At 45.1% G+C, this 22,545-nt stretch overlaps 1 protein-coding gene across 1 annotated transcript; it reads left to right on the top strand.

The window, feature by feature from the left end:
- The first annotated feature begins 4,819 nt into the window (after window positions 1-4,819).
- On the top strand, window positions 4,820-21,866 carry LOC131695729 (fatty acid synthase-like). Its single transcript, XM_058984228.1, has 6 exons — window positions 4,820-5,296; window positions 5,362-7,326; window positions 7,387-7,807; window positions 17,457-19,601; window positions 19,653-20,002; window positions 20,066-21,866. Exons 1-6 carry the CDS (start codon window positions 4,863-4,865, stop codon window positions 21,738-21,740), a joined length of 6,990 nt encoding a protein of 2,329 aa, XP_058840211.1. The 5' UTR covers window positions 4,820-4,862; the 3' UTR covers window positions 21,741-21,866.
- Window positions 21,867-22,545: the final 679 nt, after the last annotated feature.

The raw sequence follows: 22,545 nt of genomic DNA on the forward strand, positions 1-22,545 counted from the left end.
CTATATTTCTTCTCGCGATGTGGAGATTGATGGTGTGGTAAGTGATGCGGGTCTAACTGTCGATGATTTGATGAATTATGGGGTTGGCCGCTTTAACGACCCTTACCTTCAATCAGTTAAAATATTGGAGTGCAAGCAATTGCACTCAAAGTCCATCGAAGATGGGAATTACTATCCATCAGATCCTTCGCCGGATCTGCACTTCCGAGCTACGTTGAATTGGGAGGAGCTCGTTTACCTGTGCGTCTGTTTGTACCGCGAGTCATGAATTGTTCCAATTGCAAGCAGCTAGGTCATACGGCCACCTACTGTAGCAACAAGCAACGGTACGGCAAATGTGGGGAACGTCATGCGGATGATACTTGCCGTAGACCCGCTGAGAAGTGTGTTTACTGTGGGGAGAATCCGCATGCACTTTTGACATGCCCAACGTACAAACTTCGCGCGGATAAACTGAAGAGATCCGCCAAAGATCGCTCCAGACGCTCTTAAGCAGAAATGCTTAAAAGAGCTGTTCCACTTATCTCCGAAAATCCATACGCTCTCTTGCCAACTGACGATAACGCGACCCTTGCGAGGGGCATTCTTTGGCTCCACTTGGAAACACTAGGAAAAGACCTAATCCAAACTCACCCGAACTTCCACGTAAGGGTCTTAGATTGTCCCAAACAAGGGTACAAACTAAAAATAATTCATCAACGGGAAGTGCTGCTACAAATCCGAAGATAATACCTCCTGGTTTTGGGAAATTGAGATACAACCAGGAATTCCCAGCACTCCCCGGGACACCGAAAATCCATTTTACAGTCCGAAACTCAATCTAAAACGGGATTCCTTAAATTTTCTGACATTGTGGACTGGATATTCAAAGCTTTCAACATTACCGATCCTCTGAAAAGCTTGCTGGCTGCTATTCTACCAACTGCAAGAACATTTTTAAAACAGTTGATTGAACAATGGCCCCTCCTTGCAGCGATCGTATCCTTCGATGGCTAACTTATTAAACGGAATCATGGATATGATCACTGTTTTACAGTGGAACTGCAGAAGTATTATCCCCAAAATTGATTCATTGAAACACTTGCTAAATTACAATCATTGTGATGGATTTTCCCTATGTGAAACATGGCTTACTTCTAATATAAACCTCAACTTCCACGATTTTAACATTATCCGCTTGGATCGAGAAGACTCATATGGAGGGGTACTTTTAGGGATCAAAAAGTGCTACTCCTTCAATCGAATCAACCTCCCTTGGACGTCCGGCATCGAAGTTGTCGCTTGTCAAACTTGTCTTTGGGGCACGGCCCGATGTATGCGAAACCGAAACATTACTAACGAGAGCGTGGAATATTCAAACCGTTGGATATTCGATTTCGCCAAGAGGGTTTGTCCGGATTCCGCCCCGGCACAGAAAATCTACCGCGCCGCGTCCCCTCACAATACCGCGAACGAAGCACCGTTTTCGATGGTGGAGTTCTCACTTGCTCTCTTATCATGTAACAAAGCCCCAGGGCCAGACAGAATCAAATTCAACTTGTTGAAGAATCTGCCAGACTCTGCCAAGAGACGCTTGTTGAATTTATGTAATAAATTTCTTGAGGGTAACATTGTCCCACATGACTGGAGACAAGTGAGAGTCATCGCCATCCAAAAATCACGAAAACCAGCCTCCGACCACAACTCGTATCGACCGATTGCAATGCTGTCCTGTATCCGGAAGTTGTTCGAGAAAATGATCTTGTTTCGCCTCGACAATTGGGTTGAAGCAGATTAGATACACAATTTGGTTTCCGCAAAGGCAAAGGGACGAATGATTGCCTTGTGTTGCTCTCAACAGAAATTCAAATGGCCTATGCTAACAAAGATGGCATCAGTATTCTTGGATATTACGGGGGCTTTTGATTCAGTTTCTATCAACATTCTTTATAAGAAGTTGCACCAGCATGGTCTTTCACTAATTTAAACAACTTTTTGCTAAACTTGTTGTCTGAAAAACAAATGCATTTCTCGCATGGTGATCTATCGACATCACGATTTAGCTACATGGGTCTTCCCCAGGGCTCATGTCTAAGCCCTCTTCTCTACAATTTTTATGTGAATGACATTAACGAATGTCTTGTCAATTCCTACACGCTAAGGCAGCTTGCAGATGACGGTGTGATCTCTATTACAGGTCCCAAAGCCGTAGATCTGCAAGGACCATTGCAAGAGACCTTGGACAATTTGTCTGCTTGGGCCCTCCAGCTGGGTATCGAGTTCTCAACGGAGAAAACTGAGCTAGTCGTATTTTCTAGGAAGCGTGAACCAGCGAAACTACAGCTTCAGTTAATGGATAAAACTATTGCTCAGGTTTCAACATTCAAATATCTCGGGATCTGGTTCGACTCTAAAGGTACCTGGGGATGTCACATTAAGTATCTGAAATAGAAATGCCAACAAAGGATCATTCGATGCGATATTTTGAACCCATTGGTGATTAAAAATTGCGAAAGGCTTGTCGAGCTTAATTCTCTGACCCGATTCATGCCCTTGTATTTCGATTACATGGCACAGAACATCAATTCATCTTCGTACAACGTTAACCGTGCTCATCTCTTAGATACTTTTGATCCAACTGTATTTTCAGACACATCCATGAAGGAAGAGATTTGTGGAATCCCGGATCACACCTCATTCAAACTCAATGATCCTGCTTCAATTTACGTCGCAGAATTAGCTGCCATTCAGTATACTCTCGGAATCATTGACACCCTGCCCGCAGACCATTACTTCATCGTTTCGGACAGTTTCAGCTCCATTGAGGCCATCCGTGCGGCGAAGCCTGGAAAGCACTCACCGTATTTCCTGGGGAAAATACGGGAATATCTGAGTGCTTTATCTGAAAAATCTTACCAGATTACCTTGGTTTGGGTCCCGTCACATTGCTCTATTGCGGGAAATGAGAAGGCGGACTCTTTAGCCAAGATGGGCGCATTAGAAGGCGACACTTACGGAAGACCAATTTGTTTCAATGAATTTTTCAGTATATCTCGTCAGAGGACGCTCGATAGTTGGCAAACTTCATGGAGCAATGGGCATCTGGGACGGTGGCTATATTCCATTATCCCGAAGGTATCAACGAATGCCTGGTTTAAGGGCATGGATGTGAACCGGGACTTTATTCGTACGATGTCAAGGCTCATGTCCAACCATTACACGTTTGATGCACATCTCCGTCGTATAGGACTTGCTGACAGTAATCACTGTGTTTGTGGGAACGGCTATCACGACATCGAGCATGTTGTTTGGCTGTGCGCTGAGTACTGTGTTGCCAGGTCCCAACTAATAGATTCCCTTCAGGCTCGAGGTAGATCACCCTATGTTCCAGTCCGGGACGTCCTGGCAAGCCGTGACCATCCCTACATTTTTCTTATCTACATCTTTTTGAAAACTATTGATGTCCAAGTTTAATACATTTTCCCCTCTCATTCACAGTAGAACCTCGTCAACCTCTCCCTGTATCTACAATATGGCATTGCTTCACGAGTCTACGATGCATACCCCAAGTAACCAATAAGCATTATAGCGTAGCCTAATATCTGCATTAGATCTACATATAAGGCAGTCTTAAAAGCCGCTAAGCCATATATCCTGATATAATGCCAGAAAAGGCGAAATATAGTGCTATTACTGTGCAGAGATTGACAGCTCGTTTGTGCAGTACTAATGCTATTATATAGCACCAGTGCATGCCCTATATCAGCTTTCTATACGTATACAGAGCAAGCGATAATGCTATATTTCGGTTGTGCTTTAATGATGCTAATATTGAGCTTTATTGCATTGTTAATGCTATAATGGAGTTTCAATGCAACATTAGTGCAAATATATAGCCAATATTGTGCAATGGCTTAATGCTTATGGTTACTTGGGACCCTTCTTGATAACCGTCCATCCAGAACATCATGACACACGTCACAAGAGGCTCATGACAGTATCGGAGTGCCAATAATCATCCGAAATATCGACCCTCCCCTCGCCCCTGCGATTACAGGCTGGAAACCACTACAATAAAGTGTGCATATCCGCCACAATCATCAACCAGCCAACGACAATGTCAAAATTTTACAATATGTACCCCACTTCCTACCTTTTCCTTTACTAACATAAGAGGGGAACAAGCCGCCCCTAAATACGGCTTTCTCTTCCCCCACTAACACGTGCCATGTACCTTAAAAAAATAAATTATCGGCCTTGGTACCACTGGTTAATTGTTGTTACTCATTAAGAAGGCATTGCCTACATAATGTTAATTAAGTGTCGCTCTCATTTCAAACAATAAGTCGCTCCGGGATGTATATTTCTCCAAATTAATCAGCGTTAGCCGAGCCCATACTACTTTAAACAACTGCTAATTGGTGACCTGTTTCGGATGTCTACGAAAGTACGGTAATGAACGACTCGGTCGTTTCATTTGCATTGGTGATTTGGGTGTTGCTAGTATGTAGATACTAGGCATATAATTAGCTTTAACAGGGGTGGCTTAAATTCACAACAAATTTGCTTTTGTTGGCCGTTGACCGTTGATCATCATAAATAGTTTTGTAGTTGACGTGAGTTTAGTTCTAATTGTATTCTTGACCACGGCTAACATCAATGAGTGCCGCATGCGAAACTCACCGGCGAAAGTCAATGGCCGCCGTCAATGTGCTCGGTCATATGTCGATTCGATACATTTAAATTCGTTCGATTAATTCAATGCAAATTGGTGGGTAAATACTACATGCAGCCATATAAAATGGTCGTCTCCTTCGATGCACTTCACCAGTGTCGGTTCTGTTGTTCACTGCGTTCGAGAAAGTGTACCCTAGCTGACAGTGATGGCTACCGCTGGTATAGGTTCGGTGAAGCTGGATGAGTGTGTGGTGTTGTCCGGAATATCCGGTCGCTTCCCGCAGTCGAACAATTTGCGCGAGTTGGCCAGCAATTTGTACCGAAAGTGCGATATGGTGGACGACAAGCCGACGCGCTGGGTTCACACGATGTCAGAGTTACCGCCTCGGATAGGGAAAGTCAATAACCTGGAAAAGTTTGATGGGGAGTTTTTCGGATACGATCGGAATTATTATCACGTGATGGACCCCCAACTACGGTTACTGTTGGAGCATGTGCATGAAGCGATACTTGATGCGGGTGTTAATCCGGAGACAATTCGTGGCTCTCGTACGGGAGTATTCGTTGGCGTGTGCTTCTCGGAAACGGAATCTAAAATGATATTTCAGGCATGTCCTCCCAAGGGCTATGCATTGCTGGGGTAAGTTTGTGTTTTTCTTGTGACGAAACCGGCGGATTTCTAATTGCGTGTTTGCGTTTCCTAAGGTGTGCAAAATCTCAACTGGCGAACCGTATCTCATACGTGTTCGATTTCCATGGTCCTTCGCTCATCGTTGATACAGCTTGCAGCAGTTCAATGTACGCTTTGGACATCGCACGCAGAAGTATTCTGGCTGGTCAATGTGATTCGGCAATCGTTGCGGGATGTAACCTGTGTCTGCATCCATATATATCATACCAATTTAACCTGCTGGGGGTTCTCGCAAGAAGTGGAGTTTGCCGGCCGTTTGATGAGAAAGCTTCCGGATACACCCGAGCGGAGGCGGTTTGTGCTGTACTCCTACAAAAAGCACCGGATGCAAAGCGAATCTACGCTCACGTGCTGCACTCTAAGACCAACTGTGATGGCTTTAAATCTGAGGGCATAACGTACCCCTCCGGTGCCATGCAGGGTCAGCTTATGAAAGAATTATATCAAGAGTTGGCAATCAACCCGGCTGATATTTCGTACATAGAGGCTCACAGTACCGGAACTGTAGTTGGAGATCCTGAGGAGTGTCTTGCCATCGATAAACTGTTCTGTACGAATCGTGACCGCCCGCTTCCGATTGGCTCGATTAAGTCGAACATTGGACATTCCGAAGCAACGGCGGGGATTGCCTCAATTGCCAAAGGCATAATCACGTTGGAGAATGGAATGATTCCACCGAATATCAATATATCGACACCTCGACAGGATATCTCTGCATTGGCTGAAGGACGACTGCAAGTGGTTACCGATCCTCAACCTCTTGAGGGTTCGCTAATCGCTCTAAACTCTTTTGGATTCGGTGGAGCTAACGCTCACGCTTTGATTCGTAGTCATATGAAACATAAAATACATCACGGAGTTCCCCAAGATGATCTACCAAGATTAGTGGTATGGTCCGGCAGAACAAAAGAAGCGATCGATGTTATGTTTGATGATATTTCTCAACGCGCTTTGGATGCAGAATTTATCTCCCTATTGTATAACATTCAAAGTCACCACATTCCTGGTCATCGGTATCGCGGTTTCGGGATCTTTAGTAAACAAGAAACGGAATCGGTTAAGCTGGAGCTCTTCGAGAGGACACGAATTAAGTTAGATTCTTTACCACTAGTTTTGATGTTTACTGGTATCAACACCTACTGGCGGGAGGACCTGGAGACATTTAGACTATTTCCGGAAGTTCAAGCTACGGTAGGAAAGTGTAGTTCAGTGCTGAATGAGCTTGGGTATGACCTCTTTCAACGAACCGATAGTAAGATAGATCTGCTGCAGTTGATGGTTGGTTCGACTGTTTTGCAACTAGCCTACGTAGATCTACTGAATGCGATCGGAGTGAAATACGCTGCCTATGGAGGTTACTCTGTCGGGCAGTTGACCTGCGCTTACTTGGATCAGTGTTTATCATTGGAACAAGTTATCAAACTAGTCCACAGTCACGGAACCATCTTTGCCGAGTACAATACGAAGATAAACTTCAACGCCTTTCTGGAGCTGGGTGCCAAACGGCCGGCTCCGCCGCTTTCCTTCGATGCATTTATTCAAAATCAAATCCTATCTCGTTTCGGAGTGGTTGGTGGTCCTTTAAATCCCATCTGCGCCGTTGTCGACCAACTGAAGTCGCGAGGTCTTGTTGCCGAACTTTTACCCTTTATAAGTTTACTGTACAGCAAAGATTCGGCGGGTGAGATATCGGAAAAGTTAAAAAAGGGATATTGGGGTGCTGTCAACATACCGGTTACAGCTTCCTCCAAATGGTTCAACGCCAACAGTACTGCTATGTTTGGTTCTACGTCGACACATGATTCTATCGCGATCGTCGAGCTGCTGGAGAAAATCCCCGAACATTGTTTGCTCCTGGAGGCGTTTTCCAAACGATCAATTGATCCAGTATTAGTAAGCTTGAAGAGGAATTCTAAATGCGTTCCCGTTGATTACAAAATGACCAGTTTCGTGATGAGATTTCTGTCTGCATTGGGACAGTAAGTGGTTCAGCGACTGTTCAGCGATTACTTTGATTAATGCTCTTGTTTGTTTTTCAGTTTGTACCTATCAAAACAAGATCTCTCCTTGCTGAAACTATACCCACCGGTTGAGTTTCCCGTGTCACGAGCTACTCCCATGATAGCACCATTGATTCGCTGGGATCACCGGGACTCGTGGACTGTAATCCGATACGAATGGAACGCCAGTAAGGCTTCCAATATAATGCAATTTAAGGTATCGCTTTCGGATGCAATCTTCTCCTACGTCACCGGACACTGTATCGACGGGAGGGTACTCTTCCCGGCAACCGGTTATCTTAGTTTGGTTTGGGAATTGCTCACCTACCTTGGACAGCGTGAAATGACGGATTGTCCGGTACAGTTTGACAATGTAGAGTTTCTGCGCGCTACCTCGATCGCCCAGACTCAGTCCGTCACGTTGACGGTTTCGCTGCAACGAGCTACAGGACGATTCGAGGTAAGAATGAGTGGATTTTGTTCATCTCGATTGATGTTCATTAAATATTTAAAAGATTTAGTGGCCAAAAGATCTCGATTCCGAATACTATTTCCACAGAGAACAGACATATAAGCTAGAACAAATTTTCCCGAAAAACCTGTGCAAACATTTAAATGAAAACACGTTAAAATTCATCATCGCATACGGGTCCGCATGCGTGAGCTACCATTGCATCCAAGTTTGCACGCAAGGTCCATATAGTGATCGCTGGTCGATCGCAGCGCTGTTCGGCAGTTTTATTTCTTACCCAAATTGAAAACTTTACTTGTATGTCAGTTCTCAGTGCCATTTCATTTCATTTCATATTTTATTTTTTAGGTATAGTATGCTGTAATTCCCGAACTGAACTTTTCTAACTTATGTTTTGCACTATTTGGGCGAAAATAGTTTCAAAAATCTTGTAGGGGAGACTGAGGAGACTTGATCCCTATGAAAGATGCTTGAGATCACTTGCGGACGTATGTGATCCGGGATTCCACGAGTCGCGTCTTTCATGGATGTGTCGCAGAATACAGTTGAATCAGAAGCATAAGGGAGATTGACACGGTTGGGATAATATGAAGAAGGATTGATATTTTGTGCCATGTAATCGAAGTATAAGGACATTAATCGGGTTAGAGAATTGAGCTCGACAAGCCTCTCGAAATTTGCTATTACTAACGAATTCAAGATATCGCACCGGACGAGCAATTGGTAATCGACATTTCGTATGAGTCGAGTGCATGCAACCCAAAGCAATGCGCAAACAGCGATACTGGATTCTCTCTAGTTTGATGAAATGTATGTTCGCAACGGAGCGAAAGCAGAAACATCCGTACTCCATCACTGATAGTATCGTTGTTTGGTACAGCCTGATTAGGTCTCCTGGGTGGGCACCCCACCATGTTCCGGTTAATGTACGGAGAAAGTTGATCCTTTGTTGGCACTTCTGTCTCAGATACCCAATGTGACATCCCCAGGTACCTTTGGAGTCGAACCAGACCCCGAGATATTTGAAAGTTGAAACCTGAGCAATAGTTTGACCCATTAATTGAAGCTGTAGTTGCGATGGTTCCCGCTTCCTTCGACTAGCTCAGTTTTCTCCGTGGATAATTCGATACCCAGTTGGAAGGCCCAAGCAGACAAATTGTCCAAGGTATCTTGCAATGGTCTTAACAAATCGACAGCTTTGAGACCTGTAATAGAGACAACACCGTTTGTTGACTAGCAGTTTCTACAACATAATTCGTTGAAAAGAAGCGTACATCAACCATTATTCAACTGATTTAGCAACCAAAAAAGCGCACCAACAAAAGTTAATGGTTATGCAACCAACCACGGCCATTACATGTTGCAAGTGTTGCTTGGGAGCTGCCTTAGCGTGTAGGAATTGAAAAGACATTCGTCAATGTCATTCACGTAAAAATTGTAGAGAAGAGGGCTTAGACATGAGCCCTGGGGAAGACCCATGTAGCTAATTCGTGTTGTCGACAAATCACCATGCGAAAAATGCATGTGTTTTTCAGACAGCAAGTTTAGCAAAAAGTTGTTTAGAGTTGGCGAAAGACCATACTGGTGCAGCTTCTCAGAAAGAATTTTGATAGAAACTGAATCAAAAGCCCTTTTTATATCTAAGAACACTGAGGCTATCTGCTCTTTGCTAGCATAGGCCATTTGAATTTCTGTTGAGAGCAACGCAAGACAATCGTTCGTCCCTTTGCCTTTGCGGAAACCAAATTGTGTATCTGACAGTAAGCCATATGCTTCAACCCAATTGTCGAGGTGACACAAGATCATTTTCTCGAACAACTTTCGGATACAGGACAGCATTGCAATCGGTCGATACGAGTTGTGGTCGGAGACAGGTTTTCCTGGGTTTTGGATGGCGATGACCTTCACTTGCCTCCAATCATGTGGGACAATGTCCCGCACTCTTCCTCCGGAGGAAGCTCTTGTGTCGATTCTACTTTTCCGGATATCGCGGACGCGTAGCTCTTCAATATTTCGTGTGAGGTCATACGAAATATTGATTGTATTCGGTGGCCCTGAACCGTTAGCAATATTAATTACGAACGGCAGATGGTTGCTGCCGTGGGGATCAGAGACGACCTTCCACTACCTGTAATCTAACCGCAGCGATGTCGAGCAGAGGGACAGGTCTAAGGCGCTCGGACGCGCTGGAGGGGTCGGAATCCGTGTCATTTCACCCGTGTTCAAAATGGTCATATTGAAGTTGTAAAGCTCGTGGAGTGAGGTAGATCGATTATCATCATGAAGGCAACCCCATACCATGCCGTGAAAGTTAAAATCGCCTAAAACAAGCTGTCGTTGGCTAACTGAGGCTCTAGGGGGGGCATAGGTGGAAGCAATGCAAAGGTCTTTGCCTTTAATTCTGGGTTTGGCAAGCGACAACTTCAATGCCTGGTATCGAAGGGAGGTCGATTCGATTGAAAGAATAGCACTTTTCGATCCCCAAAAGTATTTCTCCGTAAGAGTCATCTCGATCCAAGCGAATAATATTAAAATCGTGAAAGTGTAGGTCTATTTCTGAAGCAAACCATGTTTCGCATAATGCAAATGCATCGCATTTCAAGTTGTTTAGTAAGATTTTAAAAGAATCGATTTTCGGGATAATGCTTCTGCAATTCCACTGTAAAACAGTGATTAAATCCGTGACATCGTTCGATGAATTAGCCATCGAAGGATACAATCGCTGAAAGGACTAGTGAACTGCATCAAGACTGTTTTTGCTGCGGGGAGAAAGCTTATCAAGATGCTTTTAAGGGGGTCAGAAATAATTAATGCTGTCAGAATACGGTCCACAATGTCAGAAAAATTTATTAAGCAAGCGCTGGTTTTTTTTTCTCTGGCGTAGATATGGAATCACTTGGGGTTTTTGATGTTCCTGGATGTCGCAACTGTTGATTGCGCCGCACCATACATCCAAGCACAATGATGGGGTGCACCTATATTAAACATCTTTTCCATGTGATCGCCCCTTTATTCAGGACGCCGCTGGCGTAAGTATGAACGTGCAGAAGTAGATACAACTAGAGCACTCTAGTTAGAGTGTGGCCAAGACGAGCTTGACGTATCCAAACGAGCAGGAATATGACGTATTTCTATTGTGAATACGTCAAATTTCATGTTCGTTTGGATACGTCATGGCCTCTTGGCCACACTCTAACTAGAGTGCTCTAGATAAAACGTCAGTGAGGGTGAAGAATAGATAAAAGAAGAAATCGTGAAGTGAACCTTTCTAAACCTAAACCTAAAATTACTTATGATCTAGTTAAAATTAATCTACAATTGTATAGCGCTAATCAAAAACCTAAATTGGATGCTCTGCCTGAAATTGTAAGTAGGAGGCAGCTACTAATAGTTATAAATAATACGGGAATTTTGGTTTTAGAATCACAGCTTAGTTAGTACATGCGGTAATGCATTCATTCCTAAACTTAAATAGAGCAGTTCGTACAAGTGTCTAATTGACACTTAGTTGCTATCTTAAAATCTACGAAAACAAGCAAACTAAATCAAACGATCAAGCGAGTGCTCCAAAAAAGGTAAAGTGCAGTGAAAAATTATGTGAATGTAATCCTGACCTAAAAAACTAAAACCCTTAGCTTACACACTACCGATCTATGAACTAAACATAAAGGAGAACAAACAGAAGAGACACTAAACGTAAGTCGATATACTTCATGCAAATTTATATATAAAATAAGACAATCACACAATACTGAAAAATTGTCATGTACAACATAAAACACATATTCTTCCCCTTTTGAATAGGGATTTTTTAATCGTCGCGCTGTTATCATCGCTGATTCCCCTGAAGTATAGCTGAAATACACGTCGTTTCAAGAAATCGGAAATCAGTCACTTTATTCGTATTTTAAAAAAGCCGTTTAGTTCGCGATCGGGGAGGCTACAATAATGTTCAAGAACAGCAGAAAAAATGTGCCGAAAGCGGGTGTGAGTTGTGGTGTGTGCAATGATCCGGACGATAGTCGGATGGTCTGCTGCGACGACTGCGGTAGATGGTTCCATTGCAAGTGCGTGGGCGTTGACGAAGGGATCGAGGAAGTCGACTGGAATTGTTCATCGTGCGAAAAAAAGCGGACAGCTCAGGTCACTCCGACCTCTTTGACGGTTCCAGTACCAGGAGGAACAAACCAGCGAGATGCAAGGCACCCAAGAGCAGCAAAAGAAGTTGGTCATGGAGTTTCGGAAGCAGGTGGCAGATATAGACCGTAGGTTTGACGAACAGCAGCAGACATACGAGAAAATGCTTCAGGAGAAGGATCGCGAGTTGAAGAATGCGGTGAATGATTTGCAGCACCAGTTCCAATGCCGCTTGGAGAAGAGGAAGCAACAAATTCGAGATGAATTGGCTGGTCCACCGGCTGTGCTGCCGCCTAGTGCGAATTCTACGACGCTAGGAAGTGAGAACCACGCAGCAACGGATATGGGTCAGGTAATCGAACGAATGGAAAAACGGTTTCAGGAGATGACGAAAATACAGAATCTTGAGACAAAGCGTCTTGAAGACAGATTGAGAGCGATGGAAATCGGCACTCGTGACCAACTGCAGAGAAATAGCAGTGATTTGAACGTCAATGCAGATCCATTTGAGCAGAATCATCATTCTGACGTTCCATAAGAAGCACCCTGTCACGAGCTAAGCAAAAGTAAGCTTGCAGCGAGGCATGCAGTGACAAAAGAGCAGCCTATCTTCACCGGCAACCCGGAGGAGTGGCCTCTATTTATCGCCACTTATAAAAGCACCACCAAAATGTGCGGTTTTAGTGACGAAGAAAACCTGCTCAGACTTCAGCAATCTTTAAAAGGGAAGGCTCTCGAGGTGGTAAGGAGCCGCTTGCTCTATCCAGCTGGACTTGAAGGGGTAATTCATACACTACGTACGCTATTCGGCCGTCCAGAGGTGATCGTACATTCGCTAGTGTGCAAGATTCGGGAGATGCCCTGCGCCGAAGACGGAGAAATTAGAAACTCTGATTGATTTCGGTGTCGCAGTCCAGAACATGTGTGCAACGATCATGGCTTGTGGATTGAACGAGCATCTGTTCAATGTGGCGCTTCTCCAAGAGCTTGTCGAAAGGCTACCACCAACTATTAAGCTCGATTGGGCGAAACATCGACAGCCTTTACAAAGAGTCACCCTGTTAGACTTCAGCACCTGGTTGGGCATGCTTGTGGAAGCAGCATGTGTAGTTACGATTCCGTCGTCAATTAGTATATACGCTGGCAAGTCAGAGAAGCACAGTCGTAAGGAAGAAGTTCACGTTCATCTCGAAACCAGTTCCAGTCCGGTATCGAGCTCAATAGAGTCTTCAAAGTCATACAGCAAGCATAGTTTGCTGAAGGAACTTAATCTTGAAGGCGAACCGCTTCCATTGTGTCTGGGTTGGGTGGCAGATCACCAGCGCCAGAAAACGAACTCCGTGATGCTACAGTTAGAGATTTCCGGAACAAACAATTCGGGCAGATACTGGATTCCAAAGGTGCACACCGTACGCAGTCTAGCTTTACCTCGCCAAAACCTCGCGATGAAAGAATTGGAGCGACATTACCAACACTTGGAAGGATTACCGGCTGACTCCTATCGCAACGTTCAAACGCAGATACTGATTGGAATGGACAACTGCCGTTTGGGTCACGCGCTGGACAGCAGAGACGGAGGAATCAACGAACCGATCGCCACCAGAACACGGTTGGGCTGGATGGTATTCGGCTCTTGCGATATAGCCCCAAAAGTAGCGACGGACTTTACAGCACACCACAGTTTTCACGTTCGTCCGTGTTGTGAGCGAAACGACGCAGAACTACATGGTGCGACGAAGGCCTCCTTCTCACTGGATAGCGTTGGAGTAATGAACCCTATCAAACCACTTTTGTCGAGAGACGACGAGCGAGCAAAGCAGCTGCTGGACTCTCTAACACACGTAAAGGAAAAGCGATACGAAACAGGACTGCTTTGGCAGTACGACGATGTCCGACTGCCGGACAGTAAATTAATGGCCATGCGACGATTGATATGTTTAGAGACGCGAATGCAGCACGACCCCGATCTGGCTGAAGTGTTGAAGCAGCAAATCCAGGACTATGAGAGAAGCGGATATATTGAAAAGCTAAATGAAAGCCAACTGTCGGAAGCATTTCCACGAGTCTGGTATCTTCCCATATTCCCCGTAGTGAATCCTAACAAGCTAGGAAAACTACGCATAGTATGGGATGCAGCTGCCAAGGTTACAGGAGCATCTCTGAATACCCTTCTGCTATCCGGTCCGGACCAGCTCAGTTCTCTTCCCTCTGTCCTACGTCGTTTTCGGAAGTTTCGAATTGCCCTTACCGGCGATATTCGAGAAATGTCCCACCAAGTCTTGGTGAACAGGAACGATCAACAATGGCAGAGGTTCCTGTGGTGTGATGGCGAGCTAGATCGTAGCCCAGATGTCTACGTAATGAAGGTTATGACATTCGGGGCTAACTGTTCGCCGAGTTCCGCTCAGTATCTGAAGAATCGCAATGCGCAACGATTCCAGAAACAGTTTCCGAGGGCGGCTGAGGCAATTGTCAAAGAACATTATGTCGACGACATGCTGTCCAGTGAGGAGTCAGAAGAAGAAGAAGCGGTGAAGCTTGCGAAGGATGTTCGCTACGTTCATGCAGAGGCTGGGTTTGAAATACGCAACTGGCCATCAAACTCACAAAGAGTGCTGCGAGAGCTAAAATCTAGACCGGGTGAAGAAAGCTTAAACCTATCAGATGAGATGGAAACGGAAAAAGTTCTCGGTATGTGGAGGTGTACTGCAACCGATACGTTTACCTTCAAAGTAAAGCCTCGAATTAGTGCCGATTTACTCCAGGCACGTATAATACCAACCAAGAGGCAAGCCTTGAGTAGCCTGATGATGATCTACGATCCCTTAGGATTGTTGGCACACTTCCTCATGTTCCTTAAAATACTACTTCAGCAGATTTGGCAAAATGATGTTAACTGGGACGACAGATTAAATCCGAACAGTACGATATGTGGAAAACCTGGTTGCAAGTTCTCCCACATGTGGAAAAGGTCAGGGTGCCGAGGTGTTAGCGAATAAAGACCGGCGTAGGAGAGCAGAATGTGATGCAACTTCATGTGTTCGTGGATGCCTCGGAGAACGGAGTTGCCACGGTTGCGTATCTGAGGCTTGAAGAGAATGGTAAAGTGGAAGGTGCGCTTATCGGAGCGAAAACACGGGTAGCCCCATTGCGGTTTGTGTCGATTCCAAGACTAGAACTTCAAGCAGCGAACGATGTCATGGAGACACAAGCTCAAACCCACGCAAAGGTTCTTCTGGTAGGACTCGCGAGATGTTCTGTGCTGGATTAACTCCGATCACCGAAAATACAGCCAGTTCGTGGCAGTGCGAGTCAGTGAATTACTGGAGATGACGGAACCGAACGAATGGAATTGGATTCCATCAAAATTAAACGTAGCTGATGATGCCACGAAATGGCAGAAGTTTCCAGATTTGTCACCTGGAGGCCGATGGTTTTGTGGTCTGAATTTTTTGTGGTAGTCAAAAGAGCCTATCACAACATTGAAATTCGGCCAGACCACTGAAGAGAAGCGTATACATGTGCTTCATCATTCTGCACAGCGCCCTCTGTTTCGGTGGGAAGATTTTTCGAAGTGGGAAAAAGCTGATGCGTCTCGTAGCGTTCGTTAAAAGGTATCCAGCAAATCTCCTCAGGAAACTTGCAGGAAAGCCCATTGTCACCGGTCCACCGACTCAACTGGAATTTAAGGAAGCAGAGCTGTATATTCTGAAGCAAGTGCAAGCTGCTGAGTTTGCTGCAGACATAGAGCGACTGAAGAAACGGTATCTTGTGCCTTGGAAAAGAGTACTGGCAAAGAGTAGCTCGCTCTACGGTCTCAGTCTAGCCCTGGACGAAGATGGGCTGCTGCGAATGATGGGTCGTATAGACGCCTGCGAACTTGCAGAGGAGTGTACGAAGCGCCCGATACAGTTGTCGAAACGTCATCCAGTAACAGACCTCATCATCACGAGCATCCACCAGCAGTACTGCCACATGAATCACCAGACCGTGCTCAACGAAGTGCGCCGTAGATTCTACGTACCTCAGCTCCGTTCTGTGTACCGTCAGGTGCGAGGTTGCTGTCAACTCTGTAAGAACCGTCAAGCAATGCCGGCTGTACCAGAAATGTTTTCCGTCTACGCGATTGAAGGCCTTCTGTCGTCCGTTCTCCTATGTCGGCATCGATTACTTTGGGCCAATGTCTGTAGTTGTCGGCCGGAGGACTGAAAAACGATGGGGTGTGTTAATCACCTGCCTGACCGTACGAGCAATACATCTAGAGGTGGCACACAGCCTTACAACAGACTCGTGCATTCTCGCTATCAGAAACTTCATGGCCAGAAGAGGAGCTCCGGTAGAAATAATCAGCGACCGCGGAACCAACTTTATCGGTGCTAGAACGAGAACTACAGGAAGCGCGAGCCATTGCTGACCATTCCACCAAACCTCGAGTTTCACGATATCGGTCGGATTGACACCTCGGGATATAAGGACCGCCTGGTTAGACTCACCGGGAACGTGCTGCCAAGTGGCAGGTCGCGAACGGAGCAACCTTGAATATTTGAAGTTAGCAGCTGAACACGAATCACTACGGCGAATTCAAAACGGACGTAACAGCATGTGCTATATGCCTTCTCTGAGGCATCGGAGATAAAGTGGATCTGAATTGATTCTGTCTCGACCTGCGACACGAATCATGGTATAAATTTTGTTCCTGATCAGATAGTTGAGATACTTTTGAAAGTATTTCAAGACCCTCTTGGGGGCTCCTCTCCTTTGATCACGGACCTTATATATAGCATGGTTTTTAGTTCCATGTGTTTTGAATTGTGTAGTCAGGGAGGAAGGAATAGCTCCTTTAACCCGCAATCTCAACACAACCATACTTTCAGTAATATCTGAGAAGAAGTTTCTCCAAGCATCAAACGTATCGGATTTCACTTATCCGCGTTGCGACATATATTTTTTAATAATTTTGGGGCAAGTACGTCGTGCTAAATTATGTAGGCGAATCTCTTTTTTATCGTCTTCTTTCGTCACTTTCAACAACGTGCTATGTACTGTTCTGCGAAACGAAACTTGTGATAGCATGTTGAATGACATCAGTTAATGGTGCAGTTGGTGGAGCTGAATGTAGGCGACTTTCGTAAAGCTAAGCTCCATTTTCACATTCAGAAAATATTACACCTCAGGAAGACTCGGTCGCATAGTATAAAATATGGAAGTCGACGATCGCAATTTTGGGTCGGAGCAGCGCTTTTTATCAATCCCACGTATGAGTCCTATCCAATTCACATTAAAACAGAATTAATTACATAGTTCAGCATCCTAAAAGTAAAACGAGAAAAAATATGTTCTAGATATACGATAAAAATCTTCTTTTTTTTTTTGAATGACATGTGTTGTGTTCTTGAGCCGGTAAATTTAGTATCATGATCGAATGAATCTACATTTACATCTCTTCATAATATATTATGCTTATGCGGAATGATCCCGACTAGTTCCATCCCTCCGACAGGTACTGGAAGGGGACACTGCTGTGGTAGTCGGTTACGGAAGGCAGCTAGATGACAATTATGAACACTTTACCGCTCAAGAGACACCATCGTCGGCCACCATCCTAGCGTCTCGCGATTTCTACAAAGAACTTCGTCTTCGTGGTTACCAATACAGACAATTGTTCCGATCTGTGCTGGAAGCTCGTAGTGACGGATCGGTGGCCAAAATTCAGTGGAACGGCAATTGGGTGGCATTCCTGGACTCTATGATTCAGGTTGGTGTCATAGGCATTGATACGCGACTTCTGATGGTACCGACAATGATCGAAAGTGTTACGATATGCCCTAAATATCACCTTTCGTTGATATCCCGAAACACCGAGGATCGCGATTATTTTATCTCTTCCACCTGTCGTTTGACGAATGTGATCACTAGCGGTGGTGTTCGGATATCGAGACCTCGGGCCCATATTGTCAACAGACGCAATCCACCAGGAATACCTATTCTGGAGGCCTACCGTTTCGTTCCTTACATATCTGCGGAGAAAGTTTCTGCTTTGGAAGCTGTAAGAATGTGTGTGCAGTTAGCGGTTGAGAATGCTCCAAGCCTGTCAATGTTGGCTACGGAATTATATCAAGACGGTTCTGCACCGTTTCTTCCCCTTTTCGCGGAAGCTATGGCAGGTATACCATTGATTCAACCAACGCTGACACTGCTGAGCAGTGCGGAAATGGAGATACCCAATGTAACGGTGAAAAATGAAAAGTTAGGTGGACAAACCAATTTGCAGTTTCTCATCAGCCACGATCAGTTAGATAATGCGGACTTCCTTAAAGATGCTTTGACGAGTTTGGCTGTGACGGGATACCTTGTGATTAGAAGCAAATGTGAAACTCTTAAGTTACCACCACAATTGATTAAAATTGCCAGTTTCGAAATAGATGAAGATCAAACCATTTTCGTACTACAGCAGACGTCAAGCGTGGTTAAAGAATCTCCAGCGGTGATTCGCGTAAAGTCTGACGATACTTCCTTCAACTGGCTTCAGGAGTTGAAGGACGCCATTAAGATCAGACCAGTTCTTGTGTATTCTCAGAACGACCCTTCTTCCGGAATCATTGGTCTAGTGAACTGTATCAGAAAAGAACTCAAACCACACAGCATCATATGTGTGTTGATAGACGATCCGAGTGCTCCACCTTTTGATCTGAGCCATCCCTTCTACAAACAGCAGATCTGTCTGAATCTAGCGATCAATGTGTATCGAAACGGGGCTTGGGGAAGTCAGCGACACGCACTTCTAGATCTTCAACCACGAACGGTACCCGTTAGCAACCACTGTTACGCCAACTGCATGAACCGAAGTGACCTGTCATCTATGGCCTGGTTCACAGGTGCCATGAACGCTTCTCCAGTTAAAGGTGAACTGGTCCGGGTTGTGTACAGTGCCCTGAACTTCCGGGATGTAATGCTAGCGACTGGCCGGATTACCTCCGATGCATTCAACGTTAATCGACTGGAGCTGGAGTGCCTGCTGGGTAATGAGTACTCGGGAGTTACAGTTAACGGTCGACGAGTGATGGGTGTTGTGCCTTGCGGAGCGATGTCGACGCTGATAGAATGTGACCCTCAGATGACATGGACTATTCCCGATCACTGGAGTTTGGAGGATGCGGCGACGGTTCCGCTTGTGTACGGTACAGTGTACACGGCACTCTTCATCTCCAGCCATATCCGGGCAGGAAAGTCGATACTGATCCATGCCGGAAGTGGAGGCGTAGGACTCGCAGCTATTCAGGTGTGTCTAGCGAATGGTCTGGAGGTGTTTACGACGGTTAGCACCGCTGAGAAAAAGCAGTTTCTTCTTGAAAGATATCCCCGGCTAATAGCGGAAAATATCGGCAATTCTAGAGACACTTCGTTCGAGCAAATGGTTAAACTGAGGACGAACGGGAAGGGCGTCGATTACGTTCTGAATTCATTGGCCGAGGAAAAACTCCAAGCTTCCGTTAGATGTTTAGGAAGGAACGGGCACTTCTTGGAAATCGGAAAGTATGACATGACGAAGGACTCGAAACTGGCGATGAGTTTGTTCCAGAAGGGGCTAACATTCACGGCAGTTATGCTGGACGGCCTGTTCAAAGGGTCCGAGCAAGAGAAACAGGTAGTTAATCGAGATCTCATCCAGAGTTTTATTTCAAACCTTCCATTTCAGAAAATCAAGGAATTATTGACGGAAGGCATCATCAGTGGAGTAATCCAGCCATTAAACACAACCGTTTATCCGGCAGTTGAGATAGAAAAAGCTTTTCGTTTCTTGGCTAGTGGGAAACACATGGGTAAGGTCCTACTGCGCATACGAGAGGACGATTATGATGAGCAGACCTTACCGATACCTTGCGCGCCTAGACTGTATTGCAATCCGGTCTGTACTTATCTGATAGTTGGTGGTCTTGGAGGTTTCGGTTTGGAGTTAGCTGATTGGCTGGTACTCCGCGGCTGTCGTAAGTTGGTACTGAGCTCCAGTCGTGGTATAACCAAGCCCTATCAGGAATACAGGATAAGGTAGAGCTTCGCCTAGTTAACCTAGAATGAATGTTTTTCGGTTAATTTGATTATTTTTTGCAGGGTATGGCACAGCTATGGAGTTCAAACCATTGTGAGTACAGATGACGTTTGTTCGTTGGAAGGTTGTCGCAAGCTAATACAAGTTGCTTCGGAGCTGGGTCCTGTGGCAGCCATATTTAATCTGGCCGTTCAGCTGCGTGATTGTTTGTTGGAAAATCAGACGGTCGAAAAATTCGTAGAATGTTTTGCTCCGAAGGCATACGCCACTCAGTTTCTGGACGAGGTGAGTCGGCAGCTCTGTCCCAAGCTGAATTATTTTGTAGTGTTTTCGAGTGTTTCATGTGGACGGGGAAACGCCGGACAGTGCAACTACGGAATGGCAAATTCTGTCATGGAAAGAATCGTGGAGAAACGAATGGCAGATGGCTTTCCCGGGAAAGCCATTCAGTGGGGTGCTATAGGAGATGTTGGCATCGTGGCGGACATGGCAGAAGATAAGCTTGATATGGAAATAGGAGGAACATTGCAGCAACGGATCACCTCCTGCCTGCAGGAGTTGGATCGTCTTTTGGAATGTAAGGATCCTGTTGTTGCCAGCATGGTTGTAGCGGAGAAGCGTCTTGGAGGAGGCAGTCGTAATCTAATCGAAGCGGTTATGAACATTATGAGTATTCGTGATCTGAAATCGGTGTCTATGGAAAGCACCCTGGCGGATATTGGAATGGACTCATTGATGGCTGTTGAAATAAAGCAGGTACTGGAACGAGACTTCGATTTGGTGCTTTCACCGCAAGAATTGCGAACCTTAACGTTCATGAAGCTTCAAAAGATGGCAGATGAAAAGAATACCGTCAATGAAGGTTTTGAAAAGAAATTTGTCATTGGTATGGACATGTTGCTTAGGAATTTTGGCGATGAGGAGTATAGTGGCGAAACAGTTCTCCAGGTATTATCCAACTCGACGGTAGGTCGTCCGATTTTGCTCATTCCTGGAATGGAAGGAGTTGCTGGGAATGTATTACGCACTCTGGCATCAAGACTGAACGCTCCAGTGTATATTTTGCAAACACTGAATACCGCCGAACTGAATAGTATACCAGCGATCGTTGATCACATAATGGATGAATTAGACGAGAAACTGTTCAACGGTGCCAACGACTATCTCATCGTAGCGTATTCGTTTGGGTCATTCATTGCCCTTGAGATAGCTGGAAGATTGGAAAGTAGAAATTTGCCAGGGAAGCTAATATTGATAGACGGTGCGCCTAAATTCCTCACTAAACTTTCCCATCTGTTATTAGGAGAGAATCCTCCGGACGAGTTGATTCAAAAATCTTTGATTGCAGCCATTATTTCGGTTGTGTTTCCCAATCAACCAGCTATGCAGGTGTTCTCTATTTTGGAAGTTCCAACGTTCCAGGAACAAATCGAAAAGCTGATAGAAGTCGGGAAAGAAAATAAAATTTATTCACCTGAATATATTCGCAAGGTTACAACTCTAGTGTACAATCGTCTCAAGATGGTGTTTATTAAGCCAGAGGAGAAGGAAAAATGGCTGCAAGTTCCTATTGTGCTGATACGTCCGTCCGAGGTCTCTACGGTGGATATTGAGGAAGATTACGGGCTAGAGAGCTGCACAACTGAGCCAGTAACATTGAAAATTGTCGAAGGAAGCCACATGACAATGTTGGAGAGCGAAGTTTTAATTGAAATTATCAACAGTGAACTGGCTTAAGACTTAATAATGGTTTAATAAATTGGTGATTAGCCATTGTTTTTATGAGTATTGTTGAAATATTTTAGTGATATTTTTCGTTTCGCGATATATATGGTGCTATAAACTGCATGGCTTTCTACACAAATATAGAGTTTGACCTAGAATCAAGATTCACAATCTGAAACCACATTCTTGTTTCCGAAAGTTCCTTTCCAATATATTGTATTTATTTCCTATGCTGTTGTATTTCGGGCAGTAGAAACGCAGTTGCTTTAAATCCTCAACTTTGCCGCAAATGTTACATACCTGGTGTTCGGATGGCAGGTGGAAACAATTTTTTTGATATCGTTAGCAATAGCCTCTTCACGATTAAGTATCGCGTCTACATTCCTTCTCGCGATGTGGAGATAAACGGTGTGGTAAGTGATGCGGGTCTAACTGTCGATGATCAGATGAATGATGGGGTTGGCCGCTGTAAGTTACGGTTCGCTTATTATGAGCATGCAGACTCACCTTTGACTCTCTCGAGGGCTGCCTAAACTAGCTCTTGGGAGAGTTAACCTGCCATTGGACGTGGAACCGCTGTTCTCTCCGAGCACGCCATCACGCTCGGACACTCACGGGTGCTCTTCTCCAGTGAACTTCCAGGTGGCTTGGGGCGGGAAAAGTCCGATATCCGTAACACGGCCACAGTGGGGTTTTTCACGGTGACATCACACTTTTCCGACACTCGCGGTGGGTTCGCTTAAGGTGGTATTTCACACGCGCGCACACGAAGTTTAACCCGAGCTCGGGACGGTGGGATTTTGCGGGACCCGATAGA

The sequence above is a fragment of the Topomyia yanbarensis genome, unplaced genomic scaffold (assembly GCF_030247195.1).
Source record: "Topomyia yanbarensis strain Yona2022 unplaced genomic scaffold, ASM3024719v1 HiC_scaffold_5, whole genome shotgun sequence".
NCBI lineage: Eukaryota > Metazoa > Arthropoda > Insecta > Diptera > Culicidae > Topomyia > Topomyia yanbarensis.

Coding starts and splice junctions, on each gene's coding strand:
- LOC131695729 (XM_058984228.1), top strand. CDS start 4,863: ATGGCTACCGCTGGTATAGGTTCGGTGAAGCTGGATGAGTGTGTGGTG. Junction 5,297..5,361: donor AAGGGCTATGCATTGCTGGG/GTAAGTTTGTGT, acceptor GCGTTTCCTAAG/GTGTGCAAAATCTCAACTGG. Junction 7,808..17,456: donor GAGCTACAGGACGATTCGAG/GTAAGAATGAGT, acceptor TCCCTCCGACAG/GTACTGGAAGGGGACACTGC.